At 39.2% G+C, this 11,899-nt stretch overlaps 1 protein-coding gene across 1 annotated transcript in view; it reads left to right on the forward strand.

Annotated features, from left to right (window-relative positions):
* The first annotated feature begins 2,976 nt into the window (after nt 1-2,976).
* Nucleotides 2,977-11,899, forward strand: part of plvapb (plasmalemma vesicle associated protein b) — an 11,040-nt gene continuing 2,117 nt past the window's right edge. Inside the window, exons 1-4 of the mRNA XM_079843886.1 lie at nt 2,977-4,046; nt 6,599-6,683; nt 9,716-10,401; nt 11,263-11,328. Of these exons, the coding sequence (XP_079700012.1) occupies nt 3,660-4,046; nt 6,599-6,683; nt 9,716-10,401; nt 11,263-11,319 (1,215 nt within the window). The 5' untranslated portion in view covers nt 2,977-3,659 and the 3' untranslated portion in view covers nt 11,320-11,328. The remainder of the gene's footprint in view (nt 4,047-6,598; nt 6,684-9,715; nt 10,402-11,262; nt 11,329-11,899) is intronic.

The following is an 11,899-nucleotide window of genomic DNA, read 5'->3' on the forward strand; positions in this document are numbered from 1 at the left end:
AAATTGATTTATTCTTTGAAACTTTAATATTAATTTATGCAATTGCAATGCCTTGATTTTAGTAAAGTTAATACACAGTCATAGCCATAAATACAATGGTACTAATAATTGGCATAATTTTTCATCGGTGTTTCGCTTTTCGGCCTCTTTTTAGGCCAAGAATTTTAATTTCGGTGCATCCCTGGAAAAGCTGCACAGATACAGGGATAAAACATGTTTTGGATGTTAAAAAAATAAAACGCTACATTATTAAAAATTGGGTCTTCTTGTAGACAAAATAATGAACCATGTAAGGGAACAGGCTTATTTCTAAAAATGTATATTTATTCACTCCATAACTTAATTTGTGTCAGACAGTGTAAAATCTTCAGTTGTGTAATACTGGTGTTCAGTAAAGGAGCGAAGTCATAAAATACATTCTCTGTTTATTTTGTTTGTTTTTCACACTATTATGAACCCAGTTTCTAAATTCCTTAATTATCCTTCCTCCTTTTTAATATTAAACATATATCATTAATGTTCTCAGGTAGTTAAGACATATCATCATGTAGTTCCATTGATGTTTTACCATTTTTACACAATTAATAGAAAAAATAATTAGACATTTCTTTTCCTTTTGAACATAAATAGGGCTTTTGTGTTTGTGACATGTATTAAAAAGTATTGGCAATTGTTTGGTCATGAAGGATGTGATATCCACTAAAGATACTTCATACTTTTAGAAATGCAAGGATGGGAGAAATGAAAGCAGCAGTGCAACTGTGTGTCCACAAGAGGTCGCAAGAGTAGAGTCCAACAACAGCCTTTATTATAATGTGAATAACTTTGGTTAGCTTATCTTTGGGATTATTTTTGGTTTCTCTCTTGTTTTGATTCTTTGAGCACACACACACACACACTCGTATGGATCTGTGGTTCTGTATCCTGCTGTTGAGTCGCACTAAAGTTCACAGATAATAGTCGGAAGAGTGTGCAGGTCACGTTTGTTTCTCCTTTATTGTGTTAATATTCATTGACCTCTTTCTCTTCGCAACCCCCTTAATTCTGAGAAGTGTTTTGTTCTCGGATGTAAACAAAATGAAGGAAAACCTCCATTCCAAATGATGCCATAAAAGAGCATTTTCTTTTTTTCGACTATAAAGAATCTTTGGTGGAGGTTAAAGGTTCTTCATGGATGCATAGATGGCAATAAAGAAAAGATTTGGGTGTAACTCTTCTCGGCTTTATTCGTTTTTCTCGTCTCGTGTTGTTCCAGACCTGTAATTTTAAATTTTGGCCGAAAAAATGTATTTATCCCTCTGCTGCTCTTGGTTTAGGGGTTTCATTGGTCGTCTTCCCCGTCATTAGTGACCGACACCTAAAAATGAATCTTCCTCCACTCCAGTAAAACCAATGCCATTTATTTTTCCTCAATAATATTTTTTCTTTTTAATTTTGTATTTTGAGATGATTTGATGGTATTTTTTTATATTTATGCAATAATTATGGTCTATTTTTGCCATTGAAAATTACACTTTAAAAAAAATGTTTTAATTATTACAGTATTTCAGGTTAAAATAGAGACTAGGCCTTCAAAATATTTTTTTTCTGAAGGCAGATTAGCCCGTCTTTTGGAATAATTTCAGAAATCCTGCAAGCATGTGTGTGACCACTAGAGGTCTCTATGGAGAGGCTTTGGTCTCTTTTGAACACATTTAATGATTTTTTTCTGTGAATTTGTGTTTTTGCAGATTTCCCATTCATTTCCTATGGCCGAAGACAATGAACGACCAATTAGCATGCTCGAATCATGACCCTCAATTTTTGTGTGTTGACATCCCTAATGCTAGAAAAGTCTCCAAGTTTCATATCATTCTGATGAAGCTGTGATTTTTAAAAATTCAAAATGTGGTTCATAGGTTCAGATTTTCATAGGTGTGTGTGTGTGTGTGTGTGTGTGTGTGTGTGTGTGTGTGTGTGTGTGTGTGTGTGAGTGTGTGTGTGTGTGTGTGTGTGATGGGTAGGTTTAGGGGCAGTGTAAGGGGATAGAAAATACGGTTTGTACGATATAAAAACCATTACGCCTATGGAATGTCCTCACATTTCACAAAAACAAACATGTGTGTGTGTGTGTGTGTGTGTGTGCGCGCACTGTAAAAAAAAAAAGTTGAGAAAACTTAAAAGTTTAAGGCAACCAGCTGCAGAACATTTTTGAGTTTTCTCAACTTAGGGTCAATTAGTTGTACAACATTTTTCATGTTAAATAGTTGAATAAACTTTAAAAGCTGAATTGTCCCCACAAAATGTCCCCACAAAGATGGCAATATCCGAAATCCTTGTCCTTGTGGGGACATTTTTAGGTCCCCATGAGGAAAACATCTTATAAATCAGACTAAGTGATGTTTTTTGAAAATGTAAAAATGCAGAATGTCTCCTGAGATGGGTAGGTTTAGGGACTGTGTGTGTGTGTGTGTGTGTGTGTGTGTGTGTGTGTGTGTGTGTGTGTGTGTGTGTGTGTGTGTGTGATGGGTAGGTTTAGGGTCAGTGTAAGGGGATAGAAAATACGGTTTGTACGGTATAAAAACCATTACGCCTATGGAAAGTCCCCATAAAACATGAAAACCCAACATGTGTGTGTGTGTGAGTCAATATCACACTCTTGATGTTTTAGTGTCACTGCTGTGTACTTTTTTTCAGCATTGTGGCCGATTTGTAGATTTTACACACAAATGTTAGGAGAATTTTTGTGTTTTTGCAGATTTCCATTCATTTCCTATGACCGAAGACAATGAACGCTACTTTTTTTACGACCAATCAGCATGCTCGAATCATGACCCCATTTTGTGTGTGCGTTGACATCCCTAATGCTAGAAAAGTCACCAAGTTTCATATGCTTTTTAAAATTTCAGGGGGTTAATATCTGATATCCCGTAATAATATCCACAGCTCATCAGTCTTTACTCTCAGATGTCATCCGAGTTCTTCTGTCTTTTGCAGATTCAGCTTCCTGTTTTTGTCTTAAAGCTCATCTGCGATCTGCGAGGGGATTTTGTGAGTTTCTAAAGCCGCTCTGTAAATGACTTTCCGCTGAGGATGGATTGGCAAGAAGACAATGGCCTGCAGGAAAAGCCCTGACTTACTTTATGTTCCCTCTTCACACTCTCTCCGCCGTGAGCGTCATCAGCGGCCGGGATCAAACGTGCGGACGCCTCCTGGGCTTCTGGGAGAGTTTGTTATTCATTCCTGCGAGGAGGATGACGGCTCGCCATTGTTGTCCCTGCGATCTCTGCAGGAAACGCTTACGATGGGCTGTTTTGATCATGTGTGTTTATGTGTCTGATCTGCTTTTGTCCTTTGCAGGAATATTGTTTTTCTTGGGCGATTCCAAAATGACACCTTATTGAGAAATGGCAACACAAATCCCACGCTCAGATGTTGGATGATAGTCTGCATTGCTTGTCAGGGTTGGGTGTGATTTATTAAGGGGAAGGCGAGGGAGGAGCTGAGGTTTATTTCTCTCTGGAGATCTGCAAAGGTTCAGCGTGAAGTACTGATAACCTCTGGAGCTTTCCTGGGGAGGGCCCGGAAAGAGTCATGGCGCATTTATAAACGCCGCTCTCCTGCTAGAAGTGTTTTCATGTCTTCGCCCACAATCATCGGCTCTTCTCACAACAGGAGAAATGTACAACAACAGCTACTCCAGGGCCACCTTCGGCCTCGAGGCGAAACAAATCCACAAGGCCAAGGGGAAAAGCTGCGGCTACTACATGAGGGTCGTGTTCTTCTTCTCGTCTCTGATCCAGTCGCTCATCATCGCCAGTCTGGTGCTGTTCCTCGTATACGGCCAGCCGGAGAAAACAGCCGAAGAGAAGCGAGTCGAAGAGCTGGAGCTGGGCTTTAACAAGCTCTCCATGGACAACACCAAACTCCGGAAAGAGAAAGCTGACCTCGCGGGCGCCCTCAAAGCCAAGAGCGGAGAGAAGGAGGCGGCGGAGAAAGAGATCGCCAAGCTGAAGAGCGATTTAAACACCACTGGTCTCAGTAGCAAAAACTTCCAGAAGAGCCTTGTAAGTGAATCTGAAATCATTTTGTGAGTAACACAAGAGTAATTCACTCGTTCCACAGCTTGTGTGATTCTTCTTTTGGGTTTTGGAACGAAACAAGTGAACCTTTAATTGTAAGATCTTGTGTGATTTACTGTAAATTCTGTCATTAATGACTGACCTCATGTCGTTGGACACCATAATTAAGATATTTTAGTGTAAATCTGATGCTCTGAAAGGCCTCCATTGGCTCAACTTTACACTCTCAAGACCCTTAAAAGACACTAAAGACTAAAGTTACAAAGTCCATCTCACTACAGCGGCTCTACAATAACTTTATGAAGACGAGAATAGTTTCTGTGCGCAAAAAAAACCCTAAATAACGACTTAAGTGATTTTAGCTGAAACACGGCATCATGAAGCTTTGAAGCGTTATGAATCAGTGAGTCGATTCGGCGGTTTGGATCGCTCTGAAGCTTCATGATGCAGTGTTTTGAAATCGGTCATCACTATATAAGCCGTTATTTAGGGTTTTGTTTCTAGTCTAAATATCTAAAAACTCTTAAAAGGGTTAGTTCAGCCAAAACTGTAAATTGTGTGATTAATGACTGAGCCTCATGTGGTTGGACACCCGTCAGACCTCCGTTCATCTTCAGACACAAATGAAGATATTTTAGTGTAAATCTGATGCTCTGAAAGGCCTCCATTGGCTCAACTTTACACTCTCAAGACCCTTAAAAGACACTAAAGACTAAAGTTACAAAGTCCATCTCACTACAGCGGCTCTACAATAATAAAAGACACAGGCACACATCCATCCACACAAAAATATGCATAACTGATTTTCTTTAAGCATATAATACCTAGATGACATTTATTAAAATGTGCTGTATACAACAGAGCACATCTCGCAATGCACCAATGCTGTAACTGCTGACTAAAACCAGAACAAAACCACAAAAATGAAATGTTGCCTTGGCAACTAAATGAAATAAAAAAGTTGAAGAACTACAATTACTAATCAATACAATTGAAAAAAAATTATAAAAATAGAAACATTATAAATAACTAACAAAAATAACAAAAGCCCATAACAAAATACTTAAAATAAAAATAAAAACTGAAAATAAAAAAATAAAAGCAAACTCAATACTGAATTTTAGATTTTTTTTATAAATTAATATTTTGAGATTGCTTTTATTTTTATATTTTCAGTTTTTTTAGATAGTGATGACAGATTTCAAAACACGGCATCATGAAGCTTCAGAGCGTTATGAATCAGTGAGTCGATTCAGCGGTTTGGATTGCCAAAGTCATGTGATTTTGGCAGTTTGACACGCGATCCGAATCATGATTCGACTCACTGATTCAAAAAGCTCCGAACCGCTGATTCGACTCACTGATTCATAACGCTCTGAAGCTTCATGATGCCGTGTTTTGAAATCGTCATCACTATGTAAGTCGTTATTTAGGGTTTTTTTGCGCACAAAAACTATTCTCGTCTTCATAAAGTTATTGTAGAGCCGCTGTAGTGAGATGGACTTTGTAACTTTAGTCTTTAGTGTCTTTTAAGGGTCTTGAGAGTGTAAAGTTGAGCCAATGGAGGCCTTTCAGAGCATCAGATTTACACTAAAATATCTTCATTTGTGTCTGAAGATGAACGGAGGTCTGACGGGTGTCCAACCACATGAGGCTCAGTCATTAATCACACAATTTACATTTTTGGCTGAACTAACCCTTTAAAGGAACACGCCACTATTTTTGAAAATAAGCTAATTTTCAGACTCCTCTAGAGTAGAGCGGCTCACAGCTCTTGATTATTACGCAGGAATGAGAGTATAGTTCCTGCCATATCGGCCTAGAACATCACAACTTCTCATTTTCCGTCGGTCTTAGCACACGATGGAACTACAGAAGAGTCGAGTTTTAAACAGGAGAAATATGGAAACTCTTTGGTCATTTTTGAGCGAGATGCTAACGGTCTAATCAGATTCAATGATCTATGCTAAGCTATGCTAAAAGTGTAGACCCGGAGATCGGCTCAAAACGGTCAAACTCAACTGATTAACTCTAGAGGAGTCGGAGAATGAGCCCCATTTCAATAATAGTGGCGTGTTCCTTTAACGTGAATTTCTTGTACCCTTGGTATTTTAATCCTGTAACCCTAATGATGCGTTCACACCAGACGTGATTTACATGTTAAGTCAATGCAAAGACGCGAATAGACATTCTGCATTCAAGCGAATTGAGCGTTTCAGCCGATATTCGCGGCGTGTTAACCAATCAGGAGCTTGCTCTAGTAGTGACAACACTGAGGACAGAATCATATGTGGATACCCGGAGCTGTCGACACATCTTCATACTTTATACAAACAGAATAAAAGGATCTTGGAAGAAAGTGAGTGAGAGTTGTAGAAAGCGCTCTTTTAAAACAATCCATGTCAGCCATTTCACAACGAGACGAGCCGCTGACAGAAGCTCCTCCCATGACGAGAATGAAGCGAGTAAACTCTAAATGTGATTTATTCGACTGGTGTGAATCATAACAAGTTTGATTTTGATTGGTTGTTTTGCAGCTTCTTTGCGAGTCCAGTAAAATGAAGCTTTCAAGCGTTCGAAACACTCCACTGCCATGTCCACCAACCAATAACAATCAGAATGGTGAGTAATAACCGATCAATGAACCGTAGGGGAGACGCTTTTTGACTTTCAGTTTGTGTAAATCCACTTGGGGTTCAGAGTATTTATTGTTTCCCACATTAATGTCACACATGTCTAGTACAATTATGTGGTTTAGTTTCATTAATACAGTGTTTACTTTTTTCTTGATTTACCCTGAAAGAATGGAAGTGAAATGTGACAACATGCCCCATATGTGGGGGACACTATAACATGACCAAATAACAGCTTACAATGTGACCTGATATAATCAAAAAAATACACGACAAACGAAAATATTTTGTCAACAAAATACAATTATTAACTTTTTGAAATAAAATAATGGCATTTTTTAATCATTAAAAATATAAGCATTTTTGAGTTTGACTATAAACACATCATAAATACAGCTATACAGCATAGTTCAAAACATAATAATAATTCATCATTTATGAACATTAACTCTCAGTCATTATTCACCCTTTTCTCGTGGTTTCTCAAAAGAATTCATAAAAGTATAGAATATAATGGCATATTTCTAATAGGGGCTCATTGTATCTGCACAACTGGGATGTAAATCGTGTCTCGAGTCTTCTGCTGTTAGATCAACATTAAAGAACATCTCAACTGATAAATAACAGATATAAGATCTAAATCTTATTTTAAATAAACACAAAAAACAGAGATGAAAACTAAACTCAAGTAAGAAATGTACTTTTGCTATGGTTAAATACATGTTCAGTGATATCTTCCAGAGATTTGTTAAATTTGGCTCTATTGTTTCTCTAAATAATGTTGATATGGCAACTGGTAGTTTCGTCATTCTGGTGTGTGTGGAAAGGGTTAAAACATGCGTGTTAAAACTAACCCCGCGTTAGTTTGTGCCCGCGCTCTCCTATATAGAGTTAAGAACAGGCATATATAATAACTGCTGAAGCTACAAAAGATGATTTTACAAAACTTTTGACTCAAACCCATTTGCACCACTGACAAATAAAAATGTAATGTACATTTTAGACTATGATTTTTGAATCATGTGTCACCAAGAGGCAAAAATAACTCTCGAGAGAGAGTTGACAGGAACAACCTGCAAAAACATATTGGCACATATTCACATATTGGACTTTGTGTGAAAAAAAAAACTAGGGCTGTCAAAAGATTAATCGTGATTAATCGCATCCAAAATAAAAGTTTGTGTTTACATAATATATGTGTGTGTACTCTGTTAATTATTATTTATATATAAATACACACATCTATAATATATATAAATGTTTTATATATAAAAAATTATATTTTTTCTTAAATATACATGCTTGTGTAAATAATAATTAACAGAGTACACACACATATATTATGTAAACACCAACTTTTATTTTGGACGCGATTAATCGCGATTAATCTTTTGACAGCCCTAAAAAAAACCATAATGAACTTGGTAGCGAATATGCCAACAGAAAGTGAGTCAATATTTTGCATGCAGACTCAAAAGATTGTATCCATCATTGCCAAACTTCCCTAAGAATGCCACACACACCAGAGTCCTGCACGGGTCCGATTTTGTAAACCCGTACCCGCAGTGCTTAAACCCGCATCCGACCCGTTTTCCGACAACAGCACTAAATAAAATCCGCACCCGACCCGCTTAAAATAGAACCGACACCCGACCCGCAATAAAATCAGTTTAGCATATTACATTATAGACACACTTACAAAAATGTTTATTGCCAGCATACAGAAGTTAATACACGACCATTAACTTAAGGACAACTTCGGGACATTCTAAAACGTTTAACGTGGCTTAATGTAGGTGAGACACTGTTATTAAGAGACCAAACTCAGTAAACATAATACTAATAACGTATACTATATACAAAAAATCAGATGAGCCCAAAATTTGAACGCAACGCGTATAATTACACTTTAAGTGTTTTCCTCCCAGAAAACCATTATAAGAAAACGCTAAACGTGGCTTAATGTAGGCTACTAAGACAGTGTTATTAAGAGAATAAACTCAGGAACCATGCGGCCATCTTTTCTTCAACTCCTCATGATCCATCTCGACGAGTTCAGGCAGAGCGCGCGCGGTTGTGATTCTTCTGTGAGGGCGCGCGCCGCGTGGCCACAAATAAACTGATATGGATTTGAAATTATTTTATCAACTTGAAATACAGGCAAGGCATATTTTTGTATATGCATATTTTTAGGAACACATCTACAATATACATGCATATATTTTTATATATAGGCCTATAGGGGTGTGCATTGGCACTGCCCTCACAATTCGATTCGATTACGATTCACCAGGTAACGATTCGATTCAATTCGATTCTACGATGCATCAAAATTCAACTGCACACAACAAGGCACATTTTTAATCAGTCATGAGGCAATACAAGCAGTCAGATATTGAACAACAGATTTTATTGGCTGCTATGTGTGTATTATCACTCTCCTGTATCTTTGACATAAATGTCATTAAATAAAATAAAATTGAATGGTACAGGGTATTGGATATGGCATTTTCAAACCAGTGCTTTGAATGAGAAATGTTACTCTTCTCTGCTTTAGAACCATTTGAAATTAAATAGAGCAATAATAACAGCCAACTTTTTCCAGCAGTGAACATAAGTGTTTTAATTCATCAGTAATCTCCCTCCGCCTCAGCCATCTTGATTGTTGTTGTTGTTATGACCCCGGAAGTAATTGAAACTTCACAACTTTATTGTCCAACTCAAGGCCAGAAAATAAACGGTGACATAATCGATTATGGCCCTTTAGCCGCATCGATGCTGAATCGAGCATGACCCGCATTGCGATGCATCGCTGAATCGATCATTGTTGACACCACTATAGGCCTATATTCGTTTGCACGTGACTGTTTAAAACCCGTGTTTAGGCCCGTGTTCTCCCTTGTCCAACCCGACCCGACCCGTACCCGACACGTTTCAGCAATATTCATCCGTTTCGTGCAGGACTCTGACACACACTAATGCTGAGCGGCCTGTAGACGTGACTCTCTTTTCTCTTATCAGAAATAAAAACTCTGACCACGCTCCTGGATCAGCAGAAAGCTCTGTACGGCATCCTTAAGACTAACTTCAGCCGGACGGTGGAGAATCTCAAAGCCGACCTGGACAACTCAGAGAAGGCTAAAGACCAGCATCACTCTCAGCTCATTCAGCTGAGGCAGGACAACACCAATCTGAAGTCCCAGCTCGACGTGTACACCAAGAAATGCAAAGAAGACTTCGCCGAGTCTCTCCAAGGCATCCAGACGGTCACAAGTGCCTTCCTCACCAAAATTGACACCTTCTTCACCAACTCGGTGACCTTTCACCTCACCTGCCCCAAACAGGAAGAACAGATGGACCGGATTCGCTCCAACTGCTCCAGCCTTTCCCGGCAGGTGGAGGACAAGTTCCAGAGCTACCTCAACAGCGTCGGAGCCAAAGTCTCGGACATCCAGAAGCAGAGCAGCTTGTTGGAAGTACAGAACGCGGGGCTGAGGTCAGAACTGGACTTGTGTAAAGCGGGTCGAGAGAACGAGGCTTCAGAGAGCGGCAGGAAACTCCAGGACGCCCAGCAGACGTTTGACCGGCAGCTGGAGCAGCTCCTGCGGGATCAGAACCGGCTGAGGGAAGCCAAAGACCTGCTGGATGCTCAGCTCGCCGTGAAGGACGCCTCACTCATATCTCTGCAGAACGGCTGTGCACAACAGGTATTATGGGATGGATATTGATGTTTGAGTGTACTGTACTTAAAGGATTAGTTCACTTTTAAATCAACTTTTGCTGGTCATTTACTCACCCAAATGTCATCCAAGATGTCCATGTCTTTCTTTCTGCAGTCGGAAAGAAATGAAGGTTTTGGATGAAAACAGTCCAGGGTTTTCCTCCATATAATGGACTTCAATGGGCTCCAAACGGGTCAAATGATGTTTCAGTGCAGCTTTAAACGACACCAGATGATGAATAAGGGTCTGATCTAGCCAAACCATCAGTTTCTGAGAGAAACCCAGCAGTATTTATGCTATTATTTTACCTCTTATCAGACGAACGTGATCATCTCTGAGCTCAGACATAACTTCCGCTAAGTGAGGTCAAAATACGAGCCAGGTCATAGATGTATCGATAGTAGATGCCTCATTCTACTGATAAGTACAGGCGCTAATGAAGCATCTATGTATATTTCTATGACCACGCTCAAATTTGACCTCACTTAGCGGAAGTTATGTCTGAGCTCAGAGACGATCACGTTCGTCTGATAAGAGGTAAAATAATAGCATAAATACTGCTGGGTTTCTCTCAGAAACTGATGGTTTGTCTAGATCAGACCCTTATTCATCATCTGGTGTCGTTTAAAGCTGCACTGAAACTGTCATTTGGACCTTGAACCGTTTGGAGCCCATTGAAGTCCATTATATGGAGAAAAACCCTGGACTGTTTTCATCCAAAACCTTCATTTCTTTTCGACTGCAGAAAGAAAGACATGGACATCTTGGATGACATGAGGGTGAGTAAACTATCAGCAAAAGTTGATTTAAAAGTGAACTAATTCTTCAACTCCTCTGCTTCTGCAGCCCAGATCTACCGGTCTTCAACCCCCGGGCAAGGCTGGCCCCGGTAGGAGACGTTAACCACTAAAGGTACGTGGTCTTCATCCATCAGGGGCAGAATTCAATTTGAAAGTCAGTATTCACTTAATTTAATAATAATTTTCGTCTCACACACACACACACACACACACACACACACACACACACACACACACACACACACACACACACACACACACACACACACACACACACACACACACTCACACACACACACACACACACACACACACACACACACACACACACACACACACACACACACACACACACACACACACACACACACACACACACACACACACACACACACACACACACACACACACCCAATCCAGCTCCAGAGCGGCTCAATCAATAACACACACTTATGCCAGACCAGTGTTTATGAACTAATGCTGATGAATAATGACTTTATGATGTTTATATAGTAATATGTTTTAGACGGTTGTAATAATGCATATTTATCTCCTCATCTGAACTTGAATGAGCTCCTGCAACTGTAATAGAGGCGCAGACATTTCAAAATAAGAGTCCTGGTGTATTTCCAGCTTGTTTATCATTAAAAGTCACGCATTATATATTCGTTTTTGCTTACACA

This window comes from Gobio gobio, assembly GCF_949357685.1.
Source record: "Gobio gobio genome assembly, chromosome: 19".
Taxonomy (NCBI): Eukaryota; Metazoa; Chordata; class Actinopteri; order Cypriniformes; family Gobionidae; genus Gobio; species Gobio gobio.